Source organism: Musa acuminata, chromosome BXJ2-8 (genome assembly GCF_036884655.1).
Source record: "Musa acuminata AAA Group cultivar baxijiao chromosome BXJ2-8, Cavendish_Baxijiao_AAA, whole genome shotgun sequence".
NCBI lineage: Eukaryota > Viridiplantae > Streptophyta > Magnoliopsida > Zingiberales > Musaceae > Musa > Musa acuminata.
Genome location: NC_088345.1, coordinates 49786713 through 49804417, shown reverse-complemented (window position 1 = coordinate 49804417; position 17705 = coordinate 49786713). Strand labels below are relative to the sequence as shown.

The window sequence follows — 17705 nt, the reverse complement described above, 5'->3', positions numbered from 1 at the left end:
TGTCAAACAAAACCTTTCTCATACACTTGTTTACAAGAAAAATAAAAGAAGGGCTCACTAGACTCTGCCTACAACACCTCAGGCTCTTTGAATAGTGTCATCACTGCCCATCATTTCACCATTTAAAGTAATCTGCTTGGGTTTCTGGCACAAGAACCAAAACACCATCAATGATAAGCTCCTTTTTCAGTGAGTAATCATCCTCAACTGAGACATCATATATAATTTATTCTCAAGAATCCATCCATTGGATCCCTTGTTCCTGACATGTCTACAAGCTTTTTACAGCCTCAAAGTAAGTTTTCTTTGGGGGTGTAATTAGTGAAGACAAATGAGATCATTGTGATCGCATCATAAAGTCATAGTCATGCTATACAAGAGAGATTGTTGGATCAACATCATAAAGTCTTCATCTGTACACAGCCATTAATCTAATACATTGTGCTGAGAGACTGCTGTTTCTTTATGCACGAACAGGCGACGTAAGAGACAAAGTCTATGCTAAGATTCTCCCGCAAGAGGCTAAAGTCCTACCCCGAGTCTTGGATTTCTCGCTGCTCTTTTTGGTGCTCACCACGTTACTTCCTCGTCATCGCGATGTCCAAAGCTACACGATCCATTTGTAGCAATAGAAAATGTTTCCTTGAAATCTCAATCCGCCAGCGAGCACATCATCACGTCGTCGCTGCCGCAGAGGCGAGGTGGGAACTTGCGGCCTACCTCACCTTGCAAAGAGTCAAAATCTACCCCACCTTGAGGCCATTACTGCTGTCCTCCCCTTGCGCAGATCTATCTCTGAGAACCCTGTTGTGGTCTCAGAAAGAGACACAGAGAGATCCCCTGCGGGGAAGACGGCCGTGACGACGAACAGAGCAAGATGCGGTTCACCAAACCCAGGATCTCTCCTTTTCCTTTCTTCTACGGCCTCCGCCGTAGCAGTGCGTAGCTCCTTTTGGCTTCGGTTCTACGAGTAGGAGCAGCTCACGAGATTGGAAGCGGGTGGAAGAAGTCATATGCTGTGTATGTATCTTTCCCGAGGAGATAACGCCAGAAAGAAGAGAGAGAGAGAGAGGGGAGGAGATCGTACGAAGAGTTAGTCCGGTAGCTAGGCTGCCTAAAGCTAGGACATTGTTGTAAGCATTGAGCTCGATTTTATTACTTGCTGTCTCTGATTTCTGTCATTTTATGAAGCTTTTGCCTGCTAAGAAGAGGGGAAAGATCCGATTTTTTCCGGTCTTTGAGGTGTGTTTCATACTGCCCTTGCACTGCGTCATGTTTTCTAGCGGAACAGAGTGTTGTTTTTGTAGCCGGGCGTCGTCAATGATAAAGGCTACTGTGAGAAAGGATGACAGAGGTAAGAGAGAGAGAAAGAACGAGAAAAGAATACCTTAACAAGCTTGAGGAGGAGGAGGAGGAGGGGGGTTCATCTTCTCTCTCTCCGTGTCCTGTCTTTTCTGCTGATGATTTATCCGAGTAAGTGGAGAATATTGGGGGACACGAGAAGCTCACAGTGTGACACGGCTTTTACTGTTCTAAGTGGAACAGTCACGCATTTTTGCCTGCCATCTTTCTTCAATTATTTTGATTCTTGCGCTGAGCTGATGACTCCCTTCCTTCTCCCGCTTCTATATCCTCTTTAAATACCTCTGTTATCCTCTCACACTTTTTAGCTGTTCACCACCTCGATGCTTCTCATCTTTTGATTCACTGCTTCCCCTCCCGTCCCTGTAGGAGACCCCCGCCAATGGGCCGGGCAACGAGGTGGCTGAGGAGCCTCCTGGGAAGGAAGAAGGACGCCAAGGTTCAAAAGGAGGATGCCGGTTCCGATGGCTACCCAACGAGAGACAAGAAGAGGTGGAGCTTCGCGGAGCCACGGCAGCCTTCTGACGGGAGCGTGGCTCGTAGTCCGGCGTCGGCACTGGAGACGGCGTGGTTGAGGTCCTTCTACGACGACGGCGAGGTGGATGGCAAGCGTGCCATGGCCGTGGCGGTAGCCACCGCGGCCGCAGCCAATGCGGCGGTGACGGCAGCTCAGGTCGCGATGGTGCGGCTGAAGAGTCTAGGGAGAGGAAGAACGACCACACATGGCAGGCACGAGTGGCGGGCGGCTGTTAAGATTCAGACGGCCTTCAGGTGCTACTTGGTGAGGCTGAATCCATCATACTTCGTGAAAAGATCCCATTTTTACGTGTCCTTCCCGTTCAACTTCTATGGCATCTCTCGGTTTTCTGGCTTTGCATTAACTAGTTACTATGGATCTTCTTGGCCATTTAACAGGCGAAGAAAGCTCTTCGAGCTCTCAAAGCTCTGGTCAAGCTGCAGGCTCTTGTCAGAGGTCAACTTGTGAGGAAGCAAGCAGCCGCAACCCTCCGCGGATTGCAAGCTCTGATGCGAGCCCAGTCGGTCGCCAGGCCGGGAGAACCTCGTGTTCTGCCCCAGCAAGGCCGACGATTCAACGCAGAGTTCTGCCGTCGGAGATCCTTCGTATGATTCGACTCCTCGGAAGCCTTATCGTTTCATCTTCCATCAACAACCACCCGCACTGATTCAAGATTCTCTTCTTCTTCTTCTTCTTCGTCTTCTTGTGCAGGAAAGGCTTAATGCCAGGGACGCCAGTTGCAAGCATAAGGGATCAAAACAGAGCGATGGGTTCGACAGGAGTCCGAAGACCAAATCCAGGTCATTCCGGAGAACATCCCCTTCCAACATCAATGCGCTTGAAGAACCAGCGGTGCCGATCTCCTCTCCGCTTCTATACCAGGTTCCGCGACGCCTCTCCATCCCCACCTGCCGGAGCTCCGAAGACTACCATGTCTGCCGAAACCCCGACAAGTCGCCCTACTCCATGACAACACAAAGTACTCCTCGCTTCACCCCGGGAACTCCGAGCCCCTCCGACCTCCCAAACTATATGGCAAGCACGACGTCGTTCGTGGCGAAGGCGAGGGCGCAGAGCGCACCGAAGCAGAGGCCGGAGAAGACCAGCCCGAGGAAGAAGGCGTCGGCAATTGAGGTGGCGGCCGGTGCAGGTGGAAGGTGGGCTGTGGGGAGGCTGGAGAGGTCTCCTAAGGTGGTGGCGAGGGATTACTTCTCGGGTAGTCTGTGGTGAAGAGGCAGAGTTAGCTGCTTAGAGTTATGAGTGATGTGCAGTTATCCTACTCTGGTTTGAATGAATGCGTTGCACTCTTCAACCTTTTACTCTTTGGTGAACTTATTATAATGCATTCCGCGTTTCAAGTGATTAGTACTTAAGAGTTTAAAGTCTGACAGTCCGCACTCGATTGGGAGTCCATAAACAGAGCTCATTAATCATGAAAATGAGGATGTTAGATGATGCGGGGGGCATCTGTTTAAGCCGTGGCCTCGGGCCGTCGCGGCTCGGTTTGGGGGTCCGGATGTCGGGGTTCTCGGGCGGCGTCCCTCGGGGTCTTCCGGCGGCCGAGCACGGTGGTTCGGGTCGGGAGGAAGCTCCGCCGCAACGCCGGGAAGGGACGACACCGTCTCGCACCTGCACAGAGGTCGGGCCGGGAGCTCGGCCCGACCCCTCCGACGATCAAATTAGCGATGTGGAGAGGGTTTTGGAGGAAGAGATGCCTCCGGGTGCGTTATGCTTGTGTCCCCCTCCCCTTGTTCGTTTAGAACTCTGAGGTATTTATAGATAAGTTTGATGTTACCTGATGTGGCTGCTTGCAGGAGGCAGGCTGATAGCGTCTGACATGGGATTGGCGTGGCGTGAAGAACCAAGCCTGAGTTAGGTATTAATGTCGACTTCCTCGGGCAGTGTGTTGTCCAAGCATGACTGATGGCATGTCACATCGCCATTTTTACCCTTATCATTAGATATCCTATATAACATAATATTTAGATGGATAAATATGAACTGAGGGAGAGATTTAAATTTCTCCAACTAGAAATGCACTTATATGATGTCCACAGTAATTAATTCGATGCATGGATAATCTCGAATATTAGAAATGTCAACGTAGGATTATTCTCATTATTTTGTTCCATTACGTGTTCTCACGTCTTTCCAATATGAAACTCTACCATCATGCGAGTGCCAATAATATTATTGCCTTACTCCATTGATCGACTACTATTAATCATAGTTTACGGAATGCCATAAATGAGACACTAATTCTTCTTATTCTGCGTTCTCGCCTGTTAATTTAATCCAATTTAGGGCTCTCCAACACGGTTGGTGATGTGGTTTGACTTCCAGAGAACCAGTAAGGCAGACCAGTTGACTTTTCTCCAGCGGTCACTTCTTGGCGCAGGCGTTGACTCGGTTTAGTCTACATGCAAAGCTTGTGGTTGGCAGTGATAATGAACAGTCTAGATTGCACGTTTGGGGTGACCCCTAATTGCACCATCATGCAGCTCTGGGTAACGTTGAAGGATTCATGAAGAGAGAGTTTATAGGGAAGCCATGGGAGTCGAGAAGCACGTTTTAGCAGTGCGTTGACATGCGTGCATCCTATGAGGATGAAGAGAAGAAGATGGCGGCGCCGAAGGCCGTGGGATGTGTTAGCTCCATCATAATGCTGTCATGGCGCTTTCTTCTTCTGGGTTTCTGGTTACCACACAGTACTACTGTTCATGGCCAAGGCAACGGTAAGCCCTTATCTGTCTTTATGCCATCGTTCACTGCTAACTCTCGTGTTGCAGGCTTCATCGGCATCGACTGCGACATGGCCGATGGGAACGACTGCGACGACAGTCAAACACAGATGACTACGATCTCCATCTTGAAGTCAATCCATGGAGATCTATCAGCATCTCGACTGCGTCCTCGTACTATTTGGCCGAGGCCACTTCAGTGTCTTCGGCTGACTTCCATCTTGAGGACCACTCTGTCTCCTGCTGTGAATTCCTCTGTTTTCTTCTCTTTTTGTGATCGGCGTAACATGGGATCTTCTGAAACGCTTAGGTGAGGATTTGTGGCGAACAGGTACCCTGTGGACGTATGTTATGTTCGCAGAAGGAATACGAGTGACCGAAGTAATCACAATCATGTGCAGATAACTTGTGCTTGTCAAATGTTAATTCTTTTCGTTGTCACTGGTTAACTGTGTGGTGACACAGTTAACCGAGACCTTGCAGCTGGAGATCATCACTCACAACCATGACTTCTGATGTGAGTCAATGACTGTGTGCTGCCGTGTTCCTCCCGAGTGATTTTGAACCACGAACATTGTGTTTCCTTGTAACTTAACATCATGTACGATGATGAAGTGAAGGAACGCAGTAGTTTCTCATCGATCGTCGTCTCAAATGAGTAGATGACATGATGCCCCCACAGCAACTATTGCAGTCTTCATAAACGTCGATGCTACGAGAAACTGCTGAGTGGAAAAATCGCGGTATTAGTGACTCTATATGGAAAAGAGAGGTGTGAATGCGAAGGCACCGACAACGCGGTATTGAGTGGTACGACCACTGGGACCAGTCAAAGAACGATGGGTCTCCTTAGTCAACGTCAATCGTCACAGGACAAAGTCAACCTGACATCGTACGCAGTCCGAGATGGTGTAGCCTCAGCGGTGATCGCGACCTTAGTCTTCAACCTCAGTGACACAGTTGAAAGAGCCATGCCACCTACCCACCGAATTCACGGGCAGGTAATCGAGTGAGCAGAAACAAGAATTATTTTCGTCCGGGTAGTCCGCACGATCATGTCCTGTGGTGGATGATGTTCTTGACCTGTGTGCGATCCACATCTTGGTTTTAATTTCTTTCAAGTTTCCATCATTCGTATAAATTCTTTGAAGAAACATTAATCTTAATCGAACATTTTATGCTGATATATATACATTTTATCCATCCAAAGTTTAGTGTATCATTGCAAATATTTAAATTTTGTTTATATATATATATATATATATATATATATCGGCCACTAAAAACAGGTTTGCTTCCTTGTCGTGTAAGGCGACCCCAATCTGTCCAAATCTATAATGGTGGAGAGGGTGCCCAGGTTAGGACACACAAGTCCAAGATTCGCAGCAACAAAGATGAGAAGCAGCACTAGCAGATAGAAAAGGAGGACGATCCATGTACGATCTCTATTTGACCCGTAAGGAGCAGGGATCTGAGTCGGGTTGATGTTATATCGACTCTCGACCAGCCTCTTTCGTTGGGGAAGAGAGGGGGAAATGGCCGCAGGAATGAGATGTTTCAGCTCTCCCAAGATATGGAGATTAGCTCTGCTGCTACACTTGGCTTTAGCTGCTGCCGGTGTCGAAGGACAGTCCACAGGAAGCTTGGGTGAGTTATTCTTGATGGGAATGGGATCAAAGTTCTCTTCCAAGGGGAAGATTATAAGTTAGATTAGGGGTTGGTAGTGAATGGCATGTGATCTTCTTCTTCCGTTGAGTCGATTTAGCTGTGCAGGTTTCATCTACATAGACTGCGGGATCCCGGAGAACACTTCCTATGTCGACGCAGTCACGGGCATAACCTACGTCTCCGACGACCAATTCGTCGACGCCGGCATAAACTACAAGGTGTGGTCGGCGTACGTGCCGAGCACTCTCGCTCGACGGTACGAGACTGTGCGAAGCTTCCCGGTGGGAGCTCGCAACTGCTACACGTTCGAGTCCACGACGCCGGGGCTCAAGTATCTTGTCCGAGCAACCTTCTTGTACGGGAACTACGACCTCAAGGACAAGCCGGTGCAGTTCGACCTCTACCTCGGCGTCAACCTGTGGAAGACGATCAATATCACCAACCCAACGGCTTACTTCTTCACCGAGGCCGTGGCCGAGGCCGCGGCGGGTCCGATGTCGGTGTGTCTGGTGAACACGGGCCTCGGAACTCCGTTCATATCGGGGTTGGACTTGAGGCCGATGGGGACCTTTCTGTACCCGATGGTCGGCGCCGCTCGTAGTCTGGTCCTCTTGAAACGGCTCAACATGGCGAGTAGCGCCGACATCAGGTGAGCACGATGGGTGCAGGTTTGGTAGATTTGGTAGCAGCCGACGACGTTTTTCGATTTCCGTCACTTGCAGGTTTCCTTTGGATCGTTACGATCGCTACTGGTTCCCCTTCAACGAACCTGAGTGGAAGAACATGAGCACCACGTCCACCGTCCAGAATCCTGCAGATGATCATTTCCAGGTGCCTTCCGCCATCATGCAGACTGCAGTCTACCCTGCCGACTCCACCAAGCTCGAAATCAGTCTCACAACAGACCCGGGAGACGTCGATGAACTCTATGCCGTCATGTACTTCTCCGAGCTGCAGCCACCGCCATTGCAGAATGCTACGACGCGGCGGTTCTTTGTCTACCTCAACGGAGCCCCGTTGAATGATGCCCAACCTCTCGCTCCGGAGTATCTCCGTTCTCACACTCTGTACAACACCGATCCTGCAGGTGGAAATGGTCAGTACAACATCTCTCTCGTTGAAGCGAGCGATTCCAAGCTGCCACCCATCCTCAATGCCCTGGAAGTCTTATCGGCAATGCGAAACACTAACATGGCATCAGATAGCAGAGATGGTAACGACGGTCTTCCTTCTCCCTGTTGATCTCTGTTCATTGTCATAGTTTCCGTGACACAATGGCAATCTCAGTCGGTGCCATGATGGCGATCAAGGAGTTGTATCAGGTGAAGAGGAACTGGGCGGGCGATCCATGTGCTCCTAAAGCTTATACATGGGATGGATTGAACTGTACTTTCAGTTCATCTGGTATTCCAAGGATCACTGCAGTGTAAGTTTCTACAGCACAACTAAGAACTAATTGCATGCAGAGACGCTACAACTACTGGAAGTATCATTGGGTTGCATCTTATGAATCTTTGCAGCAATCTATCATACAGTGGATTGACTGGTGAAATGATCACTTCTTTTGCCAACCTCAGTGCACTTCGTATCTTGTAAGTGCCACAGATTTCAAGCTAATGAAATCTTACTGGTTTTACTGCTAGTTTGAAGCAGATAGAATAGACACCACCTAACAGAGTCTTTAAGCATGAACTCATCATCTTCACAGATAAACTAATAACACAATTTTACAGGGATTTATCTCACAACAATTTGACAGGATCAATACCTGATGCTCTAGCATTTCTGCCATCCCTCAAGCTCTTGTAAGTATTTTCTATGTTTCATTTGCAAAACAACTAGTAGGACCAAGACACAACATCATTTGGCTACTTGCAGAGATTTGACAAACAACCAACTTGAAGGATCAGTTCCTTCTGCTCTTCTTGCCAAATCGCAAAATGGGTCGATTGCTTTAAGGTTTATTCTGATCTTGACAACTGAGAGTCATATCAGTTATACATGTACTTCAGTTTTGACTGTCAACAGATGCAGGATACAGAAGAAAATGCAGTTGAATGGAAAATTGATTCCTGGTTTTCCACTTTAAGCATGTTAACAAAGTCCATAAAAGAAGGATTAGTGTAAAGTTTCAACTAGTTTTTGGGAAAGTTTTGCAATGAACAACAGAAAGTAACAACACAAGTCTCAAACTATGCGGTTTAAATCCCTAAGAAAGAATATCCATAATTTGAGGCAAAGCTGGAATGTTTATCAAACTATTTCCTGTCTGAAATTGTTTCCTCTCCTTTCTTTTTTGACATCGAGGAAGTGCATGAGATCCATCACCTCGTTTTCTAAGAGATTTAAATCCTTGTGATGCTAGAATCGAAGGCAACCCAAATATTTGTATCGATACCACTTCATGCAAGGCAAAGCCGAAGTCAAGCCGGAAGAGAAAGATTGCAGTACTTACGATCATTATTTCTTGCATAGTTCCTGTCATCATACCCCTCTTGGTGGTAGTCATCCTGTGCATAGTGAGAAAGCAGCAAGGTTAGTCTTATTGGAACACAAACATAGTTCATGTAAGATTCACTGCTCAATTTCGGCTCAGGTTTATTAATCAAGCACTAAATATTTGTGAATTCCATGTGATGATACCATGACATACATTGAAGCATCAAAAAGAGGTACCACTGAGAAGCTGCAGAATGAAGGCACATTACAACTAGAGAATCGAAAATTCACATACATTCAGCTGCAGAAGATCACTAACAACTTTGAGAGAACCCTTGGAAAAGGAGGATTTGGAACGGTTTATTATGGCCGTTTGGAAGATGGGACTGAAGTTGCTGTGAAAATGCTATCTCAAACATCATCACAAGGGACGAAAGAGTTCCTCGCTGAGGTAATGTTCACATCGACTCAAAGTTCTTTTCTACTTGAACGCTTTTATAGGTTATATCCTTGATTTTTCAGAAATCAGAGAACATCATAATTAGAATTGATATTCCTCTACCTTCGGAGGTCAGTTCAGTTATCTTCTTTATGGTCGGTGTTCTATGATTTGATTGATTGCAGGTTCAGCACTTGACAAGGGTGCATCACAAGAATCTAGTTTCTATGGTTGGCTATTGCAAGGATGGAGGAGATCATCTAGCTCTTGTCTACGAGTATATGTCACAGGGAACCCTGAAAGATCATCTTAGAGGTTTCTATTCATGTACTTTGCTGCTATCTAATATTTTTCTAGAACTAGCTGCTACTGTTTCTCTTTAGAAAGAAGAAATTTTATTCTTATCTACCCATATTGATCAGTATGAATAAAATTGCACTCTCTTATGTGACCCTTGCAAAGCATAAATTTTGCCAGGCTTTCTTCTGTATTCTCAAATGAAGTATTTCCTACAGCAGATACGATCTTGCTGTAGTAATTTTTATAGTGACTCCTGAACAAGAAATACTTCATAGATGCATGTTTCCTATGATTGTTTGGTCCAAGCTACTGACAGGTTATTACCATGAATTCCAACAGGTACTTGCAGTGCTATGCTTTTGAGTTGGAGACAGCGTCTCCAGATTGCTCTTGAAGCCGCACTAGGTTTGGCAATAATACCTAATGATCCATTCTCGAGTTACTGAGTCACTCCTTAAGGCTGCTTTCGTTTGCCTTCATCACACACTCATGAATTTTTCATGTGATGCAGGGCTTGAGTATCTGCACACCGGGTGCAAACCTCCACTGATTCATAGAGATGTAAAGAGTGCAAACATCCTCTTGAATGAGAGGCTAGAAGCCAAGATATCAGATTTTGGGCTGTCCAAGGCTTTCCTAAGTGATGACCACACTCATATTTCCACAAAGGTTGTTGGCACCCTGGGATACCTTGATCCAGAGTATGTCATAACTTATGCTCCTTTACTCTTCTTCTTATGCTTAACCAAAGATAAAAAATGGAGCACAAACAATAAGAACTAACTACCCAACCATTCATATGAAGTTATAGAATGTCTTGTGCCATCTCCCTACTTTACTGAGTTTCTTATAGTAAGGGAAGATTGTGGCTTCAGCTCATCTGCTTCATTAGTGAGGAAGTGAAAGAAACAAGCATAGGGAGAAAGGGACGATGGAAGAAGAGAAATTTTGCAGATACTAAATAAAAGAGAGGAAGTATGATACAGCAGACATACAAAGAAGTGAGACAACAGCACAAGAAAAATGAATTCCATAAAACAGAAACAGCCTTAAAGATGATTACACTATCAAACAAATGGAATTTATTGCCCTCTACTGCTAGGGTGTGCAAGTAAATAATGACACTTCTATGATTATCTTAAGTGGGATACTACCAGCTTTGCAGCTACCACTACTTTTGTTGTATGATGTGATAAACTAAATGAGGCTCCAGGCACCAAAGCTCCACTTTATCTCTATGTATCTTTAGATAAGATATTTTTCACAGTGATTCAGGGAAGTGGTGACTTTGAGAACAATACAGATGATGAAGTGGTAGGCTGGAAAATCTTCACTGAAGTAGTGCAGCCAAGAGCATCAAGTGTTTTGGAAAGTTTTGCACTGCTAAGAACTAGACAAACCTAAGCACCTATCTGGTCTTTCACTTGTGATCATCAAACTATACCCTCTCTTGTTTCCTTCAACAGGTTTATTTTGTTATAGAGCTAATATGGAACATGCTTCTATGCCACTTTAGGTACTACATAAAGAACCAACTCAGCCAGAAGAGTGATGTGTACAGCTTCGGGGTGGTTCTCTTGGAACTCATCACAGGTCAACCTCCTGTGCTAAGCGATCCAGAGAGCAGTCACCTGGTTGAATGGGTTCGCCGGAAGCTTGCGAAAGGCAACATTGAGGAGGTCGTGGATGCGAGACTGCAGCAGGAGTACTGCCTCAACTCTTCTTGGAAGGTCGCCAACATCGCACTGGAGTGCGTCGCACATTCCTCCGTCAGGAGGCCGACGATGACAGAGGTGGTCCTGCAGCTCAAGGAGAGTTTGGCACTGTGCGATGCTGGTGAGGAGAACCAGTACCAGAACACGAGCAGCGACATCTTGTACACGGAATCCAGTGGGATTAGTAAGGTTGGTACACTCCGACTACAAGAAACAGACAGTGATGGACCTTCAGCAAGATGACATTGATGATACCATGTCTGTTGTCTTTGTTCATCTTGGTCTTTATCAGAGTTTGCTTCTTCTATAGCAGGAAGGCCTTCCAAATGATCGGCACTGGTGAAATCTTAGGCCGGTTTGGAATTGTGTGAACCTTGAGAGAATGACTGGATTTCTGGTACAGCATAAATAATCACACAATTTACCCGGTCAACCAGAATAATATGCAAGTTTGCCTTCAATAAAGGGTTTCCTCATGGTGTATTAGTTCCTACACATTTTAATATAATATATCTATCCCCTCAATCCTCCACATATATCCCTCCCCTTAATATTCATCCAAAAATTTCCCTTAGTAATTCCCCTTAATAATTCAAAGGCTATAAATAAAGTACTAACAAACTAAATATTAAAAATGTGAAAATATCAAAAGGCATAGAATTAAGGCTACCAGATAAAGTTGGATTGTAATTATCAAGCAAAGTCAGATAAACAAGTCTTCATGTGTATCAGCCATATAGACTTACATTCAGAAAGACATACCAAAAGAAAAACAGCTCACTGCCACGATTCTTCAGGAGGCACTCCAATTCCTGAACTTGCATATTCCACGACGATTTTGCTGAAATGATTCACGTATGGATTGCACCATAAAAGACACAGCAGAAAAGTGAGCTACTTCTTTGTCTTGCTCCTGTCAGGTCAAATGATATTTGTTAGTTCATGGCATAAACAGAACATGAAGATAATGACATAAACACAAGTCTTCCGTACCACTTCTGCGAGCCTGTCATCCAAGCCCCCAGAGTTTGATTCATTGGGCATAAATATCTTTTGGTAAGCTCTCCTCAGACCTCGAATCTTGCAAAAATTGAAGAGAAAACCACAAGTGAATTAACACTCAATCAAGTTCGTACAAATAAAGTCACAACAGCAGAGTAGACAGTGCAGTTTAGCACTTCAATTAAATCTCACCATGGATATTGCTTATCATGGTGTTGCTTAAAGTTTGTCTTCATTGAAAATATAGAGCTAGAAAAAATACAAATCAGAATTAGCTAATAACAATTGGTATTAACAGGCAAGGTTCTTCTCTTGGCACAACATACAACGACATCTATAACTGCAAGAAATTGCTGTGATTTCTAACTATTTGGGGTCAGCCTAAGGGTTCCTAGCTGACAGTTACGAATGTCATTTGAGTCAGCTGACAACATAGCTGATAGTTAGCAAACTTCTTGACAGATTAGCCATCTCATTTGACAACTATCTCATATCTGGAATGACATTTGAGAAGCAAAAAATTACCAAATGTTTTACAAGGATGGCATTTATGCATCAAAACCTGAGCTCTCACTTAAATAAGTCCTGCTCAAAGTCAGGACTTGCAGGCGACCTTGGTTTTCTGATGGACCCGTGGGTTCATACAAGGCCAACGTATGCTAAATGCAACATATGGATTCGAGCAAAGCAGACAAGGAAAATAGGAATATGAAACTGCTTTTTAGTTCTTTTACATCTTTTACTAAAGAAGTAATATCTCAAGATGAAATATTGCTTCACAAGATAAAATAAGGAATCTAACTCAGAAAGGTCGTATTTTTACATAATACTACCTCGGTATTTGAGAATCCATGCCGCCGAAGGCCCTCTAAGTTTAAACCATGAAGCTCTGCTCTATCGCCGGAAACCAACATGAATTTTGGTACATCCTGTGTAACCTGCATAAGTGAAATTGAAAGAAGATGAAACAATTAATGCAAATGTGAACATCACAGTAGCAGTGTGCATAATTTAAAAGCACAAGGAAACTGGCATTCAAACAAATAATTGAAGGAATAATGCATATGCAACAGCAATATAAGTTTCATCCCTTTGGTCATGTATATTGACCTGTCACCTGTACTCAAAGGCCTTCCAGCATTCGACACACGTTTCATACCTTGGAGGGAACTAATCCCTTTTTTTAGCCAAAAGTACTGATTATTAAAGCATGGTCCAATTTTATCCCATTTTCATGGTCCAATATACCAAACATACAAATATATACAATAATATTTCAGACAATATAAGTATTATATGCTAAAAGACTGGTTTACTTTCCTATTCCATTATATATCTAACTTTAAAGAAGGAAAGCAAGATGATGATAATGAAAAACAACAACAAAGTTAATTAAAAAGGGTTATTATATATATATTTCTATTCATATCATACAAAAAATATTAATTTAGTAGACAAATACTATATATGCCATGCCAAAAAGATCAAGAACTTATTTACCTACAGTTAAAAAAAATGGTTTCTATAATGTGGCCTAGATGATTCTTTGATCACCATGCACAGGAAATGTTTGGCAATGAAAGACAAATAAAACTTTATCTTTAGGGAGTTTCCAAGAAGTTTGGGATTAATCCAAAATCATGTCATCTCCTTTCACCACATTGGCTTCTGTATTTCCTTGAGAGTTTATGAGCTACTCGAAATTTTCCCCTTTTCATTTCCCTATATACTTTTCTTCTATCTTGTGCAGTAACAGATGAAAAACATTACAACAATGTGTGCAGATGGCAAGTGTATCGTTGCAGTGAACAATAAACTTTCACAATCATATTATAGTTTTCTTTCTGCATTCCTCGATCTCAGAACTTTCCATCCTTGCTCCTACTCGCTTCTTTTTCTCTTTTGAAGCTACAAAACTGCCTAGAGTTGGCTGACGGCAAAGATTTGCAAGGTGACTCGCAATGCCAACAGAAAATTAGGAACAATCTAAATGACATCTTGGATAACAATATTGGAATGATATGAGCAAGTTAGGAGTTATAGACATACTATGGCTAAAAGACTTCTTATAAATTGAGTTAAAGCACATTAGTTGTCCATAGCATCAATAAATTTGTAGATCAATATGCTGTTAATCATCACTGGCTAATTGTTCCACATACGTGGTTATTTAATAACACAAATCATAAATTAGAAAAAGAAACATATACGATTCATGAATTGATAATTCTTGATTAAAATAAAAAACAAATTATTCAAATTGTTCGAAGAGTGAAATAAGACAATAAAATAACTTACCACAGACCCCCCACCAATGAAAGAGTGTGATCCAATGTGACAAAATTGGTGAACAGTAATAGCCCCTGCAGTATGAGCATAATCCTGCAGTGGAAATGCTTCTGACATCAACAAGATACTCTTCAACCAACTTCTTAAATAACAATAGAAAAATGACTCACTTCTACCACAACATGGCCTGCAAGGAGAGTGTTATTAGCAAATATGTTCTTGTTACCAACTTTGCAGTCATGAGCAATATGACATGCTCCCATGATTAAGTTGTTATCACCAATAACCTAAGAATTAAGTACTGATCAGTAATAATTTTTAACGAAAGAGGAGAAAAGGAAGAAATTGATATACCGTTCTGTCACTAGATTTAGATGAACGATGAATGGAACAATACTCTCTGATGTCATTCTGATCACCAACATGCAGGAAACATTCATCCCCTTGCTAAATGAAATAGGGAACATATTAGATGCCTGGTTTAAAATATAAATTCGTGGTTTCTGAAAGCATCCAAGAAAAATTGCTAAACTGCAGATTTAACCTTGAAAAATTATAATAGAACAATATATATGCTCTTTTCAGGGGTGTGAAGATCTGAAGCTTAATGTCCACATATATACCTAAAAAGCATCATAGACTAACCAAAATTATCTTAACCTGCAACTTAAGAAGAAGAAGGTAGGCACTGTACAAAGCAAAATAGCATTTGCATGCTCCATAGAATGCATGATAATCCTACAACTAACCTTATATTTCAAGTCTTGGCACTTTGCACCAACTACCGCATGATGTCCGATAACATTATGACTTCCAATGATTGTTCGACCTGCTAGATCTGCTCCAACAATAGCACCACTGCCTGCGGATTTGTTTACCATTACATCAACAATGATTTTGTTGCTGATGAACACAAAATCTTGAGAACAAAACTATCATCCAGTGTTTCCAAGTGGCTATGCTTAAAAAGTTCAGACAGTTGTTCTGTAGTGCTAGGGTAATGACTATACACAAATCCATATGATTGCCCCTGATCCAACCAAAAGTTAATCTTTTCTTTAATACACCATGAAAACTGAAGAACAAATAAAAAACTTTGCATGACACTGCAATCCAACAGTTGGAGCAGCCACTTCTAAGCCCTTTTTTACAGCTATTGTTTCTGATGTATGTTATACTTTACCAATACTGATACTCCGGAGACTATTGCTATACTTCAAAGTAATTTTTCATGCTACGTGTTGGAATTAGACCATTCCAAAACTGAATCCTTCACACTGAGATTTAGTCGTGCATAGCTTTCACATGAACTATCCATCTTGATTTCCACAGTCGCTAGTTACTTGGATCAGCAGAATTTGCAATTTAAGTTTCAGTTGCTTCATTAAGGATTCCAATATGATTGCCGCTATTTGCTATCTCAGTGCCTAATCTACTGGAAATCAATCAAACAACAACCTGGAACTCACGTTTGAATGATGCAAGAATCCCCTATCTCGGTCTCCCCCATGATATGACTCCCTGCTTGCAATTGGCATGCATTACCAATCTTGACGGCGAAGTCAACGGTACAGAAAGGACCAATCGACACACCCTGTGGACATCAAGAAACTAATAGCTTCATAATACACACATTGTTCGTAATGATTCCAAAGCAAGCCATGCCAAGCATGCATACAGACTTCAGGTAACAGCAGAACAGCAAGTGAAAGGAAGGTCGACGAGAGGAGACCTGTCCAATGACCGCATCCGGATGAATGATAGCGGTCGGGTGAATGAAACCGGACTCCTGCGTTCTCCGATCCATCGACGACTCTGGACCAAGAACAAGAGAAACACGAGCTTAACCACATACACAAAGAGAGGAAGGAAAGAGAGAGCGAGTATGGTCTTATTTGTCGGCGGAGAGGATAGAGTTGAAGACCTCGGTGGAGTCGGCGGGCCGAGAAATGTTGCCGGGGGGAGAGAGGCCGGCGGAGGCCGGCGGAGTCGAAAAGGGCGCGGAGAGATCTGAAGCCAACCATGGGTCGCGGAGTCAACATAGGAAGACCGAGATCCAACGAGGGCTTGTTTCCCGACAATAAATCGACCATTATGGATCCACAGGCCATATTAGATTTCATGAAGAATATTAATTATCATTTCTAGGACTCCTCCATCACAATTATTATTACATTTATAATATGATCGTTTTCTTTTATGAATCTAATAATAATGAGATTATTGTGGGATATATTTCGGCCATCACAGAACAATCTCCTTCGCACGATCTTACTGTCAAGGCTCAGATTTGGGCCACGTTGGTATTCCCCATCCGAAGGGCACGATAAGCATCAACTCAGAGGACATGAACACCCAACACTGCATACTTTAGGCTGTAAATAAACATTCGTTTTGTGACTAATAATGTCATTTCTTATCCTGAAAGAATACTTTAGACATGAACACCCACACCCGCGGCGCCGGCCAAACCCTAGCTTTCTGCTCTCCCGAGGGGCGTCTGGCCCCTGATTCATTTAGGATCTCCCGAGGGGCGTCTGGCCCCTGTTCCGGTTATAGGCTTCGCTGCAGCCGCTCTGTGGCCGGAGATTGAGGCGGCCCTTCGCGGAGATGGCCACCGCGAACCCCTTCGACCTCCTCGGCAGTAGCGAAGCTTCCCACAAGAACTTTACCCCACCTTGTTCAATCCGGTTAGTCCCAATCGCATTTGGTTTGGTTCAGCGCGGTGCTTTTCGAAACGTCGACCTTTGTGATGTTTCCTATCGAATTTTGGGTCTTGTGTGGTCTCCGTTGAAATTTGATATTTTTTCAATGACCTAATGTCCTAAGCGAAGCTTCGGAGTGTGTTTGGCATATAGTGAGGGAGGCGAGAAATGCTGCACCATCACGCGGTGGTGCTGGCCGTGGCGAAACAAGGGATGGAAGAGGTGGTCGAAGTGGCGGGACGTGCCCAAATCGTTACTTTGGAAATGGCAACGCCAATGGGATCTCTAAGGGATATGGTGGTGGTGGTGGTGGGGGTGGCGATAGGCTTCTGGAGAGGGAACGCCCGCCGTGTCAGCCATTTGGTGGTGGCCACGTGGTAGATATGGGGGCAGTGGTGGCAGTGGGGTTGAGCACTCTGGAGGTGACTCTGAACGGTCCTCACGTAGGTTGTATCAGTGGCGCAGTGGCACAGGCTGAGGTTATGAGACTAAACGCCATGGGGCAGGACTTGGTAACTGTGGCACAGT

General features: G+C 44.0%; 3 protein-coding genes across 8 annotated transcripts; 2 read left to right on the top strand and 1 right to left on the bottom strand.

Moving 5' to 3' along the window:
* Positions 1 to 385: 385 nt before the first annotated feature.
* LOC135620008 (protein IQ-DOMAIN 25-like) lies at positions 386 to 3244 on the top strand. Of its 2 annotated transcripts, XM_065122577.1 has the most exons (4): positions 386 to 1133; positions 1732 to 2143; positions 2278 to 2484; positions 2591 to 3244. In XM_065122577.1, the coding sequence occupies exons 2-4, from the start codon at positions 1745 to 1747 to the stop codon at positions 3107 to 3109; spliced, it is 1125 nt and encodes a 374-aa protein (XP_064978649.1). In that variant the 5' UTR covers positions 386 to 1133; positions 1732 to 1744; the 3' UTR covers positions 3110 to 3244. The 2 variants fall into 2 exon arrangements, with proteins under 2 accessions (XP_064978649.1, XP_064978650.1); XM_065122578.1 differs by having other exon boundaries at positions 386 to 2143.
* A 2446-nt stretch (positions 3245 to 5690) lies between these two features.
* Positions 5691 to 11424, top strand: LOC135620004 (putative leucine-rich repeat receptor-like serine/threonine-protein kinase At2g19230). Its single transcript, XM_065122570.1, has 14 exons — positions 5691 to 5705; positions 5932 to 6267; positions 6394 to 6937; positions 7011 to 7501; positions 7576 to 7714; positions 7809 to 7880; positions 8022 to 8093; positions 8167 to 8247; positions 8654 to 8823; positions 8949 to 9178; positions 9352 to 9481; positions 9806 to 9871; positions 9978 to 10167; positions 10983 to 11424. The coding sequence occupies exons 2-14, from the start codon at positions 6105 to 6107 to the stop codon at positions 11422 to 11424; spliced, it is 2790 nt and encodes a 929-aa protein (XP_064978642.1). The 5' UTR covers positions 5691 to 5705; positions 5932 to 6104.
* On the bottom strand, positions 8342 to 16584 carry LOC135580972 (probable acyl-[acyl-carrier-protein]--UDP-N-acetylglucosamine O-acyltransferase, mitochondrial). 5 transcript variants are annotated; one of them, XR_010489590.1, is made up of 12 exons: positions 16397 to 16582; positions 16205 to 16287; positions 15942 to 16066; positions 15222 to 15330; positions 14827 to 14919; positions 14643 to 14759; positions 14482 to 14565; positions 13017 to 13121; positions 12175 to 12261; positions 11944 to 12094; positions 11098 to 11575; positions 8342 to 8798 (listed from the first exon to the last, which is right to left on the bottom strand). XR_010489590.1 is itself a non-coding variant. In XM_065122572.1 (11 exons), the coding sequence occupies exons 1-10, from the start codon at positions 16563 to 16565 to the stop codon at positions 11975 to 11977; spliced, it is 1092 nt and encodes a 363-aa protein (XP_064978644.1). In that variant the 5' UTR covers positions 16566 to 16582; the 3' UTR covers positions 8342 to 8798; positions 11928 to 11974. The 5 variants fall into 5 exon arrangements, 3 of the variants coding, with proteins under 3 accessions (XP_064978644.1, XP_064978643.1, XP_064978645.1); XM_065122572.1 differs by lacking the exon at positions 11098 to 11575 and having other exon boundaries at positions 11928 to 12094; XM_065122571.1 differs by lacking the exon at positions 11098 to 11575 and having other exon boundaries at positions 16397 to 16581.
* Positions 16585 to 17705: the final 1121 nt, after the last annotated feature.